The 17943-nt window shown below is 44.1% G+C and overlaps 1 protein-coding gene across 3 annotated transcripts; it reads right to left on the bottom strand.

The window, feature by feature from the left end:
- Nucleotides 1–602: 602 nt before the first annotated feature.
- On the bottom strand, nt 603–17902 carry LOC111962424 (limbin). 3 transcript variants are annotated; one of them, XM_023985508.2, is made up of 23 exons: nt 17379–17902; nt 17187–17256; nt 16658–16848; nt 16469–16525; nt 16151–16337; nt 15684–15784; nt 15495–15560; nt 15137–15271; nt 14653–14792; nt 12731–13055; nt 12191–12430; nt 11558–11733; nt 11222–11381; nt 9361–9549; nt 8617–8897; nt 8212–8404; nt 7337–7480; nt 6469–6696; nt 6039–6268; nt 5804–5891; nt 5464–5639; nt 1889–1987; nt 603–1475 (listed from the first exon to the last, which is right to left on the bottom strand). In XM_023985508.2, the coding sequence occupies exons 1-23, from the start codon at nt 17640–17642 to the stop codon at nt 1037–1039; spliced, it is 4179 nt and encodes a 1392-aa protein (XP_023841276.1). In that variant the 5' UTR covers nt 17643–17902; the 3' UTR covers nt 603–1036. The 3 variants fall into 3 exon arrangements, with proteins under 3 accessions (XP_023841276.1, XP_023841291.1, XP_023841284.1); XM_023985523.2 differs by having other exon boundaries at nt 7349–7480; XM_023985516.2 differs by having other exon boundaries at nt 7337–7477.
- Nucleotides 17903–17943: the final 41 nt, after the last annotated feature.

The following is a 17943-nucleotide window of genomic DNA, read 5'->3' as shown; positions in this document are numbered from 1 at the left end:
CACAATGTTCTTGTTTTTTTCATATACGTAGAGCCAGGGTCATACTCCAACATTCAAACATCATTTGCAAACAAAGCATTTGTGTTTAGTGAGTTCGCCAAATCAGAGACAGTAGGATGACCAGGGATGTTCTCTTGATAAGTGTGTGAATTTTACTATTTTCTGTCCTGCTATGCATTCAAAATGTAACGAGTACTTTTGGGTTTCAGGGAAAATGTATGGAGTAAAAGTACATAATTTTCTTTAGGAATGTTGTGAAGTAAAAYTAGTCAAAAATATAAATAGTAAAGTACAGATACCCCAAAAAACTKCTTCAGCAGTACTTTAAAGTATTTTTTACTTAAGTACTTTACATRACTGCATGTTGGTAACATTTGTATGGCCGTTAATGAAACGATTTACAGAGTTATAGGTAGGCCTAGTTAATAAACTGAGTTTATATAGCTAAACTAATCATTATTAATTTATTGATCGTTTATGAATTTGTAAAAAACAGTTGTAACACATTGGTTGAACTTGTGGGATTGATATTTTGAAGCMTGCCAAAAAAATGACTGTTGCAGGTGTTTTAACATACAATGGATAGGAACACGCTACGATACTATTTTTTTAAATAACATTTGTATTTATTTATTTAAAATATTGATAATGGTGATGTGGTTTATGTATATGCCAAGACATGCAAATCATTCATTATCAGAAAAACTAGCTGTCTACAGACAAAGACTGCAACTATATGGCTATTTTACAGTACCTTGAGACTACTTCAACTAAATTAAACGTTAATACATAGCATTTTGCTCATTGTTATCATAATACCATCATTGAGTACCATAAATGTGGGACATTTTAGAGCACATAACAGAGTCTAACAGGGCACATGTTCCCCTAGCCTGGTCTCAGATCTGTTTGTGTTGTTTTGCCAACTCCTTCAGTCAAACAGACCTGGGACCAGGCTAGGGGTTCAGTATAGGACCAGTAGGAATCTAATGGCAAGTCTGTGTCTACAGTAGACCCTCTGAAACCACCAGCAAGCTCAGGGTTGGTCTGTGGGGGCTACCGATCCCTTCTTCAGATTAAGAAAGTTCCTCTTCTTCCTCTTCCTGTTGGTGGCCCCTGTCGTGTTCTGGGGCTCCGGCAGAACGCGGAACACAAACACCCTCTCCCCCGTAGTAGGGATGTCCAGTACTACTGCATCGTTGGCCGAGCCAGAGGTGGAGGGTGCTGCTGCAGTAGTGGAGACAAACACAGTTTCACTGTCCACCTCTACTCCTCCTCCCACTGAAATCAGAACGGAGTCTTGGAGCTGTTCCGAGGCTATGGTTTGGCTCYTTCCAGTCGCGACTGGTTTGGGAATGGCAACAACTCCCCCCCTCCCCTTTTCCTGGACCAACACTTGCATGACGTCCCTGCGAGCCTCYGGTCTGGGATTGAGAAACAGCCTCTCCAGCAGGCTCTGTCTCTTCTCCTGGAACCTGGAAAATAGTATGACATTTGATTATGATTATGATTTCTGAAGCATCTACAGTATATATAGTATTTTACAAAAGTGGGACCAAAATGCGTCTARCGCTCTATGTCGCTATGTGCCAAATATTGTCTCTCCCAAGTTATTTCCTAGTACTTCGTAAAAGTACCCGTAGSCTCCAATTCAATCACCGATAAAGAAAAACAGCACTGCAGGTTGACTCACAATCAATGTTTATGCTTTATCGTTATCAAGGTAGTAACCTTTTTAAATTTGCACAGACCCACCTGTCCTCYTCGTCAACATTACATTGTCAACATTCGGAGTTGATGAGAACTGATTGAATTAGGACCTGAAAGTGTATCCACATCTAAAATAAAAGCTCCAGAAAAAAGTTGAGGCTCTTTGTCTTGCACTCACTGGTTTCTGTCCTTGTCCGTGCTGTGGGCTGAGACATTCCTCCCCACCATTTCCTCCCTCAGTCTGACCAGCAGAGATTTTCCTGCTCCCCCTGGCCACCTGAGAAAAAAAAACAGCCAGAATGGAAAAGAAAAATAGCTCTCTGGATATAAAGAAAATTGTTTACGCGGGGGACAAGCGAATTAAGCAGATGGAGACTCCACAAAATGATGCATTTTGTTCTATTTAAGTTAACTTTCTCAGTAACTTCCCTCTTTTCCTGGCTAGACAGGCCAAGTCCCAGGTGTCCTCATACAAAGAGCATTATTCACACAAGCAACAAAGTCCAAACAGAATGTTGGCCAGCCCAGACAGGACATTGACAGTAAGTGTTCCACGCTCCCAGCCAATGTATCATGSGCAGATGGGAAGGTATGATCCACATCACTAAGGACTTAACATGGTCAACACACACCTGCACAGTCGCGAAGAGGGCACGGCAGCACCTCTTCCCTCTCAGGAGGCTGAAAAGATTTGGTATGGGCTCTCAGATCCTAAAAAAGTTCTACAGCTSCACCATCGAGAGCATCTTGACCGGCTGCATCACCACTTGGTATAAAAATTGCACCGCCCTTGACCGCAAAGCGATACAAAGGGTGGTGAGGACAGCCCAGTACATCACTGGAGCCGAGCTCCCTGCCATCCAGGACCTCTATACCAGGCGGCGTCAGAGGAAGGCCCAAAAATTGACAAAGAATCCTGCCACCCAAGCCATAGACTGTTCACTCTCCTACCATCCAGCAAACGATACCGGAGCATCGGCTCCTGGACCATCGGCTCCTGGACAGCTTCTACACCCAAGCCATAATAGCCAGACTGCTAAATAGTCAATTAATGGTACCCAAACTATCTGCACTGACTATTTTGCACTGACCTTACGCACACTCACTAGACTTTATATACACACCATATACACACACTACACTTGTCACTCCCACACAAATCCCTCACACATTCAAACACTAAATATGCACACACAACACAAACAAACAAACATACACTCACACACACTCACTTTTACACTCATCATTTGCTGCTGCTAATATTTGTATTTATTATTATCTAACCGGAAGCCTAGTCACTTTACCCTGCCTTCATGTACATATCTACCTCAAATAACTCGTACTTCTGCACATTGATCTGGTACTGGTACTCCCTGTATAGAGCTCCATTCTTGTGTATTTTATTTTACTCCTCTTGAGTTAGTTACTATTTAATTTTTTTTGATTTTTTTTTTTACTCTGCATCGTTGTGAAAGGTTCGTAAGCAAGCATTTCACTGTAAAGTCCACGGCAGTTGTATTCGGCGCATGTGATAAATAAAATGGGATTTGACTTGAATGAGTATTCTTTCCTCATCAGAGAGATCACATTGATCAGTCTCACTACTTCGACAGTGCTGTAAGAATGCGGTTATAACTAACATTTTACACACCAAGTAAATCAGAGGAAGGTCCCAAAACATTATCAAAGACTCCAGCCTCCCAAGCCATAGACTGTTCTCTCTGGAACCAGCAGAACCGTGAACAGATTCTACCCCCAAAGCCATACTGCTAAACAAGACAGCTAAACAGCTAATCAAATGGCTACCCACTGCTGCTACTGTCTATCTATCCTGTTGCCTAGTCACTTTAACCCTACCTATATGTAAATAGCTACCTTAATTACCTCATGCCTCTACACATCAACTCGACACTGGTACTCTCTGTATATAGCCATGTTATTTGGGGGGGATTTGTGTGTATTGTTTTGTATTGTTAGGTATTACTGGACCGTTGGAGCTAGAACCATAAGCATTTCGCTGCATCTACGATAACATCCGCAATATGTGTATGCGACCAATAAAATTTGATATTATATACTCGTCATTGTTATTCGTTATTTACTGTGTATTCATTCCTCGTGACACTATTACATTTGTATCTTTAACTCGAAAAAGGACTCGGAAGTAAGCATTTGACTGTTAGTCCACACCTGTAGTTTACGAAACGTGAAGATTTTATTTTGACTTGATCTTTTCGCAGGTTCCGTCAAACGTTCTCATGTGGACTGAAATGCCAGCGTCCCCTGTATGATCACATAAATCTTAGCTTGCTATTAATTCCCTACATGAATTCTGAAATGTTTAACCATTTTCTTGTAGTTCCTTTTTGTTCTACTTTGGAATCTACTTGAAATTGCTTTCAGTTCTACTTTTTGTGGTAGTATATTTGTGTGTGACAGGTGCTTACAATTAGTGCCATAGCGCAGTTTCGTGGAGCCCACCCTGTAGTTTGAAAGCAAATTTCCTGTAATAAAAAATAAATAAAGAATGGCTTATGACGTGTTCATATGCTATCTGGGGGGCCCGACCTCCGGGGGGACCACTTGCGGGAACTGCGGGGGTGTGTGCTACATCAGTTGTTACAATGGCAAGAAGGGCATTATTCACAGTTAAGTTAATAGGAGACAAATTCAATTCTTAAATTGACACATGAGAAACAAACTGCATCCAGCGTTTACTGACAAGTAACACATTGTGCTGGTGTGAGTCACTCATAGACACCCGCCTAAACATCTGGTGCACGGCACAAACTGCTCCGAGAGTTCTATTCTCTAGTGGGATTGCTATTTTGGAGCCTGCTAAACAGTGAGCATATGTATGACTTCATTTACTTACTGGATGTAAGTGGAGGGTTAAAACTGGCGTTAGACACCAAAGATGTGCAAGCTGTCAGATGCACCATGCTGAATACTTGACTAAAGTTCACCCCGAGTTTTCAATGGCCAGGGAGAGACTTTATGTCTCAGACTTCTTTTCTGCCCCCCTTTTTCTCCCCAATTTCGTGGTATCCAATTGGTAGTAGTTACTGTCTTGTCTCATCGCTGCAACTCCCGTACGGACTCAGGAGAGGCGAAGGTCGAGAGCCATGCGTCCTCCGAAACACAACCCAACCAAGCCGCACTGCTTCTTGACACAACGCACATCCAACCCGGAAGCCAGCCGCACCAATGTGTCGGAGGAAACACGGCCCGCCACAGGAGTCGCTAGTGCGCGATGAGACAAGGATCTTCACCATCCCTTGGGAACAGCCAATATTGGCAATGGAAGATTTGAACTTTGTTGTTGTTAATGCCTGCAAGCAGGAACATGCCACAGTGTGTATGGGGATGTCATGCCGACAACTCTACCTTTAAGCTCTGTGGCTGCAGATTTGAAGTCTGTTGCTGTTGTAAGCAGGAAGTCGCCCTGCTATGTTGATGATGTCATATTGCAGACTCTACCTACAAATGTCTACTGCGAGATTCTGGCCATGTTTTACTTACCCAGAGTCAAATGAACTCGTAGATACGATTTTTATGTTTCTGCGTGCAGTATGAAGGAAGTTAGCAATACTAACTAGCTTTAGCGCAATGACTGGAAGTCTACAGGTACAATAGCAATGCTGGCCTAAATGCCAGAATCTCGCGGTATACCTTTAAACAATTCTGAAGAAAACACTCCAATCCACTACCAATGAAACTATTGCTAGACGAAGGAGTTTCAGTAGTTCTTACACTGTGCTCTCCTGCTCTGCGGACGCTGGAAAGACCGATTGCTTGGGGCAGAGGGCATCAATGAGGGAGAGCAGCTCCGACTCGGGGAGGGTTGGGAGGAGGAGGCGGAGAGCCTCTAGGAGAACCTCAGTGGAGACCTGGCTCTGCCTCACCAACCTGGCTGCAAACTCCAGATCCTGGGGAGGGATAGAGGAAAAAGAGGGACGGAGGGAAAAAAACTGTCTCCTTGGGCTTGGACTGTCAACAAAATAGTGACTCAGACCCAGATTAAGCCTACTTCTAGACTAAAAAGCAACTAAAAAGCAATTGGAGAATCACAATTATATGATGGCTAGATCACCTGGTCACAGTTTGTGTAGAGTCTCTTCAGCTCCAGCTGCTCCTTGAGATCCTCCATGGCTTGATTCCTAGCGTTGGCCTCTTGCAGCCTGGGACAAAAATATTATAAAATATTAATAATTATTCTGTTCGCACTTGGAGCTATGTTCTGTGTTACGCTTCATGGTGCATTTGTGTAAGAATATTTCTCAATTGTACATTTCTTTTAGGCAGAATAATAGCTCCAAAAAGCCCACCTCTCTGACTGCAGAACAATGACCTGATCACACGTGTACAGGGCCTCGTGAAGGATGGTGGCCATGCGGCTGTCACGCTCTATATGAAACAACCTCCTTTGCCCTTCCTCTTCCTCTTCATTATCAGAGTAGTGTGGGTCTTTGGGTGGTCTGTGTTTGGAGGGTCCAGACTCCAGACTCTCCAACTCTGCATGCTCCCTCTGGAGCTGGAGCTCCGCTTCCTCCAAACCCTGTAGTCACACGCAAAGGGATCACGGTCTTCACAAAAACTTTATCCACTGAGGATATACGTATCTTGTATCCTGTATCTGTGTGTGCGCAACCAAATTGCTCAGGCGGATTTGATCAAATGTAATATTTCACAGCTAAAGTATGAATCAGGTTACAGTACATGCTAAAGCATCCAACATGCTACAATGTCCTATCCTACCAGACAGTGGTTCTGGATGCTCTGGGCTATGGGGGCTGCCCCCAGGCTCCTGCTGGCTCGCAGTTCTTCTGTGAGCAGGCTCTGGATGGTGAGCAGAGCTCTGGAGGTCTCCAGGACCCTGGTCCTCCTCTCAGCCTTCTGGTAGTGGAGAGCGGCCATTTGCACGGCCAGGCCGTCTGCCTGGTTCCGGAGCTCCGATTCCCTCACGCTACGCATCTCCTCCAGGACCTAGAGAGAGAGAAAGATGTTGGAGACGTCAGGGAACGAAGGGGTTTAGCTAAAGTTGTAGGAAATGAGTTAGGTTAAGTGATTAGGTCACAGTTACTCAACTAAGCTCTCCCCGGACCCTGGTGAGACATACATCGAACACCCTATGCGCTTACTCTTATTTTTGTGTTAAATGCGCACATTTTATAACAGGCTATGGCCCAGTTAGGTAGCCCTAGGAAACCTAGTCATAGCAAGAGCAGGTTTATCAGTAGGCTGACTAACAGGTTTCATAACACTGGCAGCAAACGCTAAGGGACAGTTTTTCTGAATTTGATGATAAAACCATTCCTGGACTAAAAAGGTTGTTCAATGAGATCATTTACATAGTGTGGATTTTAGTCCAGGAGTAGGCTTAATCTAGGTCTGAGAAACTCGAAAGGCTCTAAAGGTTTCGGAGTCCGCCCGGGAATATCCCCTTTACCCGCCTCCGCTATATTCCCATCTCGTCCAGCTGTACGGAAGTGTGAGAACGTGTCAAAGGAGCAAAAAGTAAGTGAATGCGACAAAAGAGGATATGCGCAATATAAAAGCCTTCTCCTCCATTTTATAACTGCCCCTCGGGACAAATAAAGTTTCAGTGAATTGAATTCCACCGAACCTTCTCCCTCACAGTGCGCTCCATTTCTTTTTCTTTCTCAAACAGCTGTATCCTGTCCTCCATCTTCTTCTGAAAGAGCAGCAGTTCTGAGGGGTCTGCTCGCTGTCTGCCCTCAGTGGATTTCCCTTTAGTCCTCGTCTTCTTCTGGAAAATACACAAGATGGTTAGTGAGATGGTGAAGGAAACATCTCCACAGCATAGGCTACTGTCATTTCATCTAGTCTTTTTAGWATTAGTTGCTATTTGTTTTACCATTGACCTCTATGGATATAGCCTAGGTGTTTTTGTCAGTACTTTCATGCATTCCCACAATGTGCCAATGCTCCAGCTTACATGTCTGTAGAAGTTCTGGCGTCAGTTGAAATAGGACGGCCATCACCAGTGACTTCACTCTATACCATCTACTGCATCTTGCCATGCCGTTCTGTACCACCACTCATTCATATATCTTTATGTACATATTCTTTATCCCTTTACACTTGTGTGTGTGTATAAGGTAGTAGTTGTGGAATTGTTAGGTTAGATTACTTGTTGGTTATTACTGCATTGTCGGAACTAGAAGCACAAGCATTTCGCTACACTCGCATTAACATCTGCTAACCATGTGTATGTGACTAATACAATTTGATTTGATTTGATTTGACATATCCGCAATTTGATGTTATTTTAATGGACAAAAAATTTGCTTTTCTTTCAAAAACAAGGACATTTCTAAGTGACCCTAAACGTTTGAACGGTAGTGTATATATATAATGCAACATGTCCAASTGATCTTTGTCAACTGTATGTTACAGTWTGTTACAGCTAAGGAACCAGCAGAGGGCGGTATTATCATTTTGGCACTACAAACTGTATGTATCAGATACTCCACCTACCTCTGGCTGTGGATGTTCAGCCTGCTCCTCCATCTCCTTCCTCCAGGTGGACAGGGCGGTCTGCAGTTTGGAGCGGGAGAGGGCGTGGGGCAGCATCAGGCAGTGGTCCATCCTGGACAGACAGTTCTGGAACTCCAGCTTCATGTGTAGGAGCTCCTCGTCCGATAAGGTGAGCTGTGACGAACACAGAGACCTGAAAGGATAGAAAATACACTCAAACACACACACAGATGGCCACACACACACAATTAGCACAAAGTGCTAATATTTGCATTAAGATACCTCAGAGGTTTATTTTTTTGCCCCCTTTCACAAGTAATCTGAAATGTGTACCAACATGACCATCTTCTCTGTAGCGCAAGGGACTGACCTGAAAAGGTGATTGGAAAATAAACATCTGCTCACCTGAAGAAGACCTGTCCCCTGGCCCTCAGCTCCTGCTGTTCCTGCAACTCCCTCTCCATGCCCTGGTGCAGCGAGTCCCTGGAGGCCTGGAGGGTCCTCACTGCCGCCTTGCCCTCCAGATGGAGCCTCTCCTGGGCCTGGGACAGGGCGCTGCTGCTGGCCCCCGATTCTGGCTGCTGGAGGGGGCCACGGGGGTTCCCCAGGGCCAGCAGAGCCTGGGCGACAGCAGGCTGGATGGCCTTCACCTCCGCCATGGCGCTGTGGATCACACGCATGGTGACCTGGGGGAGGTCAAAGGTGAATCTCCAGTCAATAGAAAGTCAGGGAAAGTGAAACTACTTGTTTGGTTAGTTAACAATCCATGTACCTATGTATGTATAATCATGTATGATGTTCATTTGCTGTCTAACAATAACTTTTTCAAGTTGTGTACTTGTAACAAAGTAAGTCTTGTCCGTCAATGGTCTCGAACTGGGGACCTTCTGCAGACCAACACTTTGCACTCACAAAGCAGCGTTACCTTTTGCTCCACAAAAGCCATGGCCCTGGCAGAGCAAGGGAAACAACTACTTTAAGTCTTAGAGAGCGAGTGCTGTCACTTGCACAATGGATGCTACTAGCACACTGCTAACTAGCTAGCGATTCGAAATTGGCAACATATGTTGTGCAAGTTATAGCTACCAGTTACCTAATCTAACCGTTGTATATAAGGAGAGAGGCAGGTGTTGTGTCATTTTGAGATACCTTACGGATGTCTGCAGTGGCCTCCTCGTCTAGGTTGTTGATGAGCTCCCCAAGCTCCAGYCACTGGGCGGTCAGCAGGCTCTGCCAGCAGCGGAGGTGCTGGGCCGGCTCCACCTCCACCCTGTCCTCCTCCAGGCCCCCTCGGGACAGGGCCGACAGCTCCTTCTGCCTCTGCTTGTGGCCCTGCAGCTGGATGAAGAGAAAAAGACAAGGTTGAAAAGCTTAAAATCGAGCCCTGGCCCCTACACGCCTATAGGCACTCCTTGGGTATGTTCAGTCGGCAAATGTAAAACGTTGCAGATAGAAATGGCAAGAACAGAGCTGATGTTCGTTCAATATATTTCATCTGAATATTCCACTACGCTGTGCCCMGCTGAACAGAACAAAACCTAGCTGTTACCTATTTAATTTCAAATTCAGATTGCTTTATTGGCATGATATACAATTTGTAGATATTGCCAAAGCAGTATAGTGGTACAGCATTTGAGTAAATACAGTACAATGCAAAGAGGATAATGAATACAGTTAATTTCAGTAGTTTTAATAATAGTACATATAATCATGTATACAGGAACAACACTACTGCTGTTGTATTGTGTAATCTTCGGTCGATACATTTCATTAAATAAAAATATGATTAGAAAAAAGAAAGAATGGCTAATCAACAACCAAATGTACATGGATGATGGTTACAATATGTATTACTTGTAAGTATTTTTTACAATGTAAATACTTCAGGGAATTAATGGTCATGGGATGTCCTTCAGGCTATGGCAATCGCTTGGCATTCAGGCCAAAAAGTTCAATCTTGGTTTGATCAGACAAGAGAATCTTGTTTCTCATGGTCTGAGTCCTTTAGGTGCCTTTTGGCAAACTCCAAGTGGGCTGTCATTTGCCTTTTACTGAGGAGTGGCTTTCGTCTGGTTTGATTGGTGGAGTGATGCAGAGACAGTTGTCCTTCTGGAAGGTTCTCCCATCTCCACCATGGGGTTCTTGTTCACCTCCCTGGCCCTTCTCCCCCGATTGCTCAGTTTGGCCAAGCGGCCAGCTCTAGGAAGAGTCTTGGTGGTTCCAAACTTCTTCCATTTAAGAATAATGGAGGCCACTGTGTTCTTGGGGATCTTCAATGCTGCAGACATTTTTTGGTACCCTTCCCCAGATATGTGCCTCGACACAATCCTATCTCGGAGCTCTATGGACAATTCCTTTGACCTCATGGCTTGGTTTTTGATCTGACATGCACTGTCAACTGTGGGACCTTATATAAACAGGTGTGTGCCTTTACAAATCATGWCCAATCAATTGTATTTACCACAGGTGGACTCCAATCAAGTTGTAGAAACATCTCACGGATAATCAATGGAAACAGGATGCACCTGAGCTCAATTTCGCATCTTGGAGCAAAGGGTTTMAAWACTTATGTAAATATTTCAGGTTTCTAAAATGTAGTTATGTAAATAAGGTATTTCAGTATTTCTAAAAACCTTTTTTCGCTTTGTCATTATGGGTTATTGTGTGTAGATTGRTGAGGATTTTTATTTATTTTATCCATTTCAGAATAAGGCTGTAACGTAATAAAATGTGGAAAAAGTCAAGGCACAGTATATATTTGTAATATTTGTGGTTTCTCCATTACTCAGAATAATTCCCAGCTTTATGTTATTAGTAAATGAGTAAATGCACAGGAGTTGGGAATTGATTGAGATATTTTCTTGAAAAAATATTATCTTATTTGGGAGTATTTCTCAGTATTTCTCAAATAAGTGCTAACTCATTATTTATCTAATTAAGATACGCAAATGTATTGCCTGAGAAAACACTGTGAAGTTTGACTTAAACAACGCACTGTCAATCATCTCACCATGTCGGAGATGAGGTCCCTCCTCTTCTTGACCAGGCCACAGTGCATGGCCCTCCTCTCCCGGTTCAGAGCCTCGTCCAGGCCCTGCCTCACCAGCACCAGCTCCTTCTGAGCCTTGTCTAGCAGCAGCTCCACCTGCTCTTCAGACACATCGCTCCCCCTGTTGGAATACAGGCAAGGTTGCACTTTAGGAATGTAGGCTACATCTATGTTTCCCAAGTTTCCCGAACCCTTAGTAGTCTACAATGGCTTAAGGACAAGTAGGTAGAAGACAACAGGTGCTATAAAACCTGACATACAGTATAACACATGTAGAGAGTCATAGCACAAACCAACCTCCTATGCTGGCTGAAGCAGTTCTCTATCTGGCTGGAGGTCCTGGAGAAGGTCTCGGAGATGAGGCCCTTCAGGCTGTGGAGGCTGTGCACCAGGAACCTCCTCTGGGCGTGGCGCTCTCCCAGCATGCAACGTTGGTTGGCCAGGACCACATCCAGCACCTCCTCCAGCTGATTCTAGAGCGATGAGATGTGACGAGGTCAAATAAAATGAGAGGAGATAAGATGAATTGAGAAGACATGCGATGAGACATGATATGTGGTTGTCTCACCTAGCTATCTCAACATGAATGCACTAACTGTAAGTCGCTCTGGATAAGAGCATCTGCTAAATGACTAAAATGTGAATGTCAATTAGATAAGATGAGAAGAGAAGAGATGGTAAGAGATGAGGAGAAATGAGATGAGATAGATGAGGCAATATATGTGAAGAGATTACTTGAGAGGACAGTATTTCCCCTTGACTTTCCCATTTAGTCCAAAACAACTTTCAGTGATACATACAGCGAAACATTGCTGAAACATTGCTGACAACTATTGCTGAAGTAGCTCCTACCTGAACATTTACGTTGCCTGTTTCAAAGTGTTTCCTCCTATCTGTTCCTACTGAACGGGACCATCTTCACTAGCTCACCTGATAGGCAAAGTAGTCATGCAGGAGACTCCTGGCCTGGGTCTTCTCCAGCTCGCACATCCTGGTGGCTTCCTCCAGCTCCTCTGAGAAGATCTTGTGCAGCTCCACTCTTCTCCACTCCACTATCTGCCTTTGGACCTTGGCTGAGGCCTCCTCGTGTCTCACCAGCAGGGTGCGCTGGAGGTGACTCTGGTTCAGCTTGTGGAGCTTCTCCAAGAGGACACTGCATTGGTGGAGTTCCTGGAGAATCAACCAGACCTGTGTTAAATATAAGTGTGAAATACTTGAAGTGCACTTGATTTAGTCTATCCAGTGCCATGGAGAGCTACCCACCACTAATACACCTGCTTCAAATAATCACCTAACCATAGTCTTGACCATAATTAGCTAAATCAGGTATTTATGCACAGGGCTAGAGTCGCTTCTCCATCTGTGCCCATAGGAGCCATTTCTGGCATGTTTAACTAATTATTTATGSACAAGTCACATTGCTCTCTACCTCCGCCAATGGTTTTTGATTGATAATAGCCACTACAGTACCTGTTCGTCAGAGTGCTGAAACAGCACCTCTGCACGGGCTTTCTCCTGGGCCTCTCTGCGATGCTCCGCCTCCATCTGCTCCCGGGTCTCCAGGTTGCACTGGGCCGCCAGGGTTGCCATGCGTGCCAAGTGCTCCTCCTTCAGCTTGCCCTCCATGCCCATCAGCTGGCCGTGGAGCACGCTCAGTAGCCGCTGCTCGGCCTGCTGGGACATGTGGTTCTGGGAGCGCAGCGCGGCCAGCAGGGCTGCGATCACATCTTTGTACATCTGAACCCGACTGCTCTCCAGGCTGGAGGTGGCTCGCAGCAGGCTGGACATCTCCAGGCTGTGAGGATGTCAGATATACAGTACCAGTCAAAAGTTTGGACACACCTACTCATTCAAGGTTTATTTTTTAAACTATTTTCTACATTATAGAAAAGTAGTGAAGACAAAAAAAGTGTTAAATAAATCTAAATATATTTTATATTTTAGAATCTTCAAAGCAGCCACCCTTTGACTTGATGACAGCTTTGCACAATTTTGGCATTCTCTCAACCAGCTTCATGAAGAATGCTTTTCCAACAGTCTTGAAGGAGTTCCCACATATGCGAAGCACTTGTTGGCTGCTTTTCCTTCAGTCTGCGGTCCAACTCATCCCAAGCCATCTCAATTTGTTTGAGGTTGGGTGATTGTGGAGGCCACATCATCTGATGCAGCCCTCCATCACTCTCCTTCTTGGTCAAATATAACTTACACAGCCTGGAGGTGTGTTTTGGGTCATAATCCTGTTGATCATCCGTTCATCTACTCGGCGTCTCACAAAGACATAGCGGTTGGAACCAAAAATATCAAATTTGGACTCATCAGACCAAAGGACAGATTTCTACCGGTCTAATGTCCATTGCTCGTGTTTATTGGCCCAGGCAAGTATCTTCTTCTTACTGATGTCCTTAGTAGTGGTTTCTATGCAGCAATTCGACCATGAAGGCCTGATTCACGCAGTCTTCTCTGAACAGTTGATGTTGAGATGTGCCTATTACTTGAACTCGGTGAGGCATTTATTTGGGCTGCAATTTCTGAGGCTGGTAACCATTTTCGTGTCATTAATCCGCTGCAATCACCTCATGTTCCAGCATGATAATGCACCGCCCCATGACGCAAGGATCTATACACAATTCCTGGAAGCTGAAAATGTCCCAGGCCTGTATACTCACCAGACATGTCACCCACTGAGCATGTTTAGGATGCTCTGGATAGGCATGTACGACAGCYTGTTCCAGGTCCCGCCAATATCCAGCAACTTCGCACAGCCATTGAAGAGGAGTGAGACAACATTCCACAGGCAACAATCAACAGCCTGATCAACTCTATGCGAAGGAGATYTGTCGCGCTGCATGAGGCAAATGGTGGTCACACCAGATACGGACTGAAGTCCATAGATTAGMGCCTAATACATTTATTATTAATACATTTAGACAACCAATGTGATTATTATTATTTGARCCTGCTGGTCATCTATGAACATTTGAACATCTTGGCCATGTTCTGCTATAATCTCCACCCGGCACAGCCAGAAGAGGACTGGCCACCCCTCATAGCCTGGTTCCTCTCTAGATTTCTTCCTAGGTTCTGGCCTTTCTAGGGAGTTTTTCCTAGCCACCGTGCTTCTACACCTGCATTGCTTGCTGTTTGGGGGTTTAGGCTGGGTTTCTGTACAGCACTTTGTGACATCAGCTGATGTAAGAAGGGTTTTATAAATACATTTGATTGATTGAAATTTGATTGATTTAGTTCAATTGACTGATTTCATTATATGAACTGTAACTCAGTAAAATCTAAAATCCATGTTGCACAACACAGTTCCTACTCCTAAGCATAAGACATCATAAAAATAACGACAAGTAATAAAGCATTATATCCTTTGGCATTTCCATACTCACTTCTCCAGAGCTTGATACATGTTCTGAGGGTCTTCCAGCACCATGATGTCCACCATCTTGTCCTCGAATGCTGCCTCTTCTTTGGCCGTCTCACTCATGTTGCATACCGCATACTCAGGGTCTGAAGCGCCTCGCTTTTTCTTTAGGAATGACAGACATACAACGAGAAACAGTAACAATCTCTTTACTGTGGATTGCTTTCAAATAGAACAAAACAACCGTAGTCAACGAACAAGAAGAGAAATATCTTTCAAACAATAGTTCAAATAAAATACAATAGAGAGTCAATTTCTTGACTTTGTATTGGTTTCATTGTTTTTTTTTGCCACGGCTGGGTGGCTAACAAGTATACAGATCTGTTTSTGCTGTCTTGACAACTTCATTGCTGTCATTGTCACACAGCAATGGAGTTGGCAGGACATCACAATCAGATCTGGGACTCAGGTAAGCTAATAGTGGTGAGGTTACAGTAACAACGTCTTACCCTTCGCTCTAGGGAGTTTTTCCTGGCTCGGGCACATATTAGGTTCATGGTCAGAAATCCCAGGGACAGCAGCAACAAGGACAGCAAGAATCCACCAACAAACCCAGCAAAATGGACATAGTGATTGGGGTAAATCTGAAAGTGTATAGTGAGAGTAGGTCATATTCATCAATATTTGAAAAAGAGAAAGAAATTACTARCAGGGGCACGGACAATACTGTCATCTGATTTACTGTGATGAAATGTACGAAAGTAAGGTTGTGTGTAACGTTTAGCATTGTAAACGCAGCATTACGTTGAGCACGACTYTCAACCGACATCACATTGATAAACTAAGAAATGAAGGCTTCAAGGTTACCTTGTTGGTGGAGTTAAGCCTCAGTGTCAAATTAGCCACCATTGGACCAAACATATTGACGTCATTCTGTAGAGCGAGAATAACAGTATAAATTACCCTGGAATAGCACCCATGTACAGCAATGTAAAGTGTTGCTGCTTTGGCAATATAAACAGAGCAAGAGAAAAAGGGACAAAGTGTTTGCAGTACCAGTGAAGCATTGGAGAAGGTAAGGAAGGCAGGCAGGTCCAGAATTTCACTCTTGTGACCCTTGATGAGGGCAGTATACGTCACAACGTACTGAGATCCTGCTGCAGAAACACAACCAAAACAACAACGATATTAACTATGGTTGGAAATATTGAGTAAAAAGCTAATACAATCCTTTTAACAATGTTCAAAATAACTCCAATTGGATAAGTTCAGGTGACACAGCCTTTGTTCTGTAGCATGGAGCCTGGGTCATGTTCAGTGAGGTACACTGTAGCAAAACAAACTGAAAATCAGTGCTTCTTATTACACAAGTTCAGGTAGTATCTCCCTGTTTCAAACGTAGGCTATTTTCTCATTTTGTCCATACTGAACACAACCCTGGTGATCTGACTGCCTTTCTGACTGATTGACTGACTGACTGACGGACAGACTGATGAAACCGATTTCTCATGACTCGTGTGTACCTGGCAGTGAGTCGATGGTGAAGGTCTGGAAGCCTTTCTCCACCACCATCCCCCCACTCTGCAGTGCTGCTATCCCAGAGACGGAGTCCCTGATGGCCAGCTGGGAAAGGTTGCTGTCCCCTGGAGGCCCAGTGTTGTTGATGAGCAGGAAGAACGTCAGATGGGGGAACTCGGTACCTGCCTCCACCTGTGTCCCAAAGGATCGTATAGAACACATGGTATATGAGGGCACATTGTACATACACTTCTAGATATCGAGCCTACCCGAACAGTAACGAGCAATGCAAGACCATCCTCTACAGAGTCTACATTACTTACCTGGGCACATTTCTGAAATTTGAGTCCAAATGCTGATGGCTGTGCAGCACTTTGAATCTGAAAGAAAATACAAAGTAAACACAATAAGTTTTTCTGTTTCACAAAAGCATGGATGGAAACTTGTCCCATTATGTTCCATTATGACTTTTGACCGCAACCCCTGGACTATGTCTCTGTGTGTGTACTTACCTGAGGCAGAGTGTGACCAGTGATGTATCTGGTGAGACTGCTCCTGCGGCTCCGGGCCTTATGTTGCATGACGTTGGCCAGATGGCTTAAGGAGGTGTAGAGGGACTGGCCCCCGGGGCCGGCTGGGGCCACAGAACGAAGAGGACCCTCTTCAGCACAGAAAGCCAAGGGCCCACATGGCCCTGGTTGTCCTGTGAAGTAACATTAGTAAACATACAATAGTGTACAGTAACAGTACACATAGTTCTGTATGTAATTATGTCCTTGAGCTGTTCTTGTCTATTAATGTTCTATATTATGTCATGTTTCGTGTGGCCCCCAGGAAGAGTAGCTGCTGCTTTTGCAACAGCTAACAAAATACAAAAAATACCAAATGACACAGTGGGTTTGAGAAGATTTAACAGTTAGCTGGTGGAATTACTGTCATAGGCTACTTTCAGTTGAGAAGGCCACGTCACTTTTGACGGTATACCCTTATCATTACCCTAGGGATGATAATAAATGTTGCTGAATACATAAAATAACAAACCATCCATCTTCTTCGAGCTCAGCTCTGCTGATTTTCCACCAGGGTCATGCTGAAATGGTCTAGGAGAGTCCTGTTGAATGGGAAACATAGTGAAAAACAAAACCTGTTCCAACAACTGCATAGCAGACAGACAGACATAGATGTACAGCCCTTGAAATAGGACAGGCACAGAAATAAGGGAATTTGACTCACTCTAGGTCGACCATTTCCAAATGAGTTCTGTCGAGTTTCCCATGATAGTACAGAGATGTAACAGGACGCGGGATGTACATTGTTGCTGTCCCACATGATAGCGGAATGGCATGGATTGTCATGATGGCTTACATTATGGAACCCATACGAATGAAAAGGGCGGTGCTGTAGACGTCTCCAAAATATAGGCCTATACTCTAGTTGAAAACAGAAGAAAATAGTGCATACAGTGACTACTTCCACGAGGAAATGTACCTGAAGCATTCGTTTGTTCTAAAACTTTCCCTACTTTCCCGAAATCCGTTACATTTTGCATCCTCTTGCTACTGTATTAGACAATGGAAACATTGTCATTGTTCTCTGATAACACGAAATTGTGTTACAATATGTCTTAAAAGGTGGCATGCAAAAGAAACAAACAAAAATAACAGGAGAAACAGTTTTGTCGACTGTAAAAACATAGGTCATGGAAATGATTCATCCAAACTTCCTTGAAGACCTTCCCAAAACTATGAAGAAAAGGACAKGCTCCACCCCTAAATGTCTTGCGTTACATCAAATCTGT

This window comes from Salvelinus sp. IW2-2015, linkage group LG1 (assembly GCF_002910315.2).
Source record: "Salvelinus sp. IW2-2015 linkage group LG1, ASM291031v2, whole genome shotgun sequence".
Lineage (NCBI taxonomy): Eukaryota > Metazoa > Chordata > Actinopteri > Salmoniformes > Salmonidae > Salvelinus > Salvelinus sp. IW2-2015.
The sequence above is the reverse complement of the archived record's forward strand: the minus strand, read 5'-3'. Positions and strand labels throughout refer to the sequence as shown.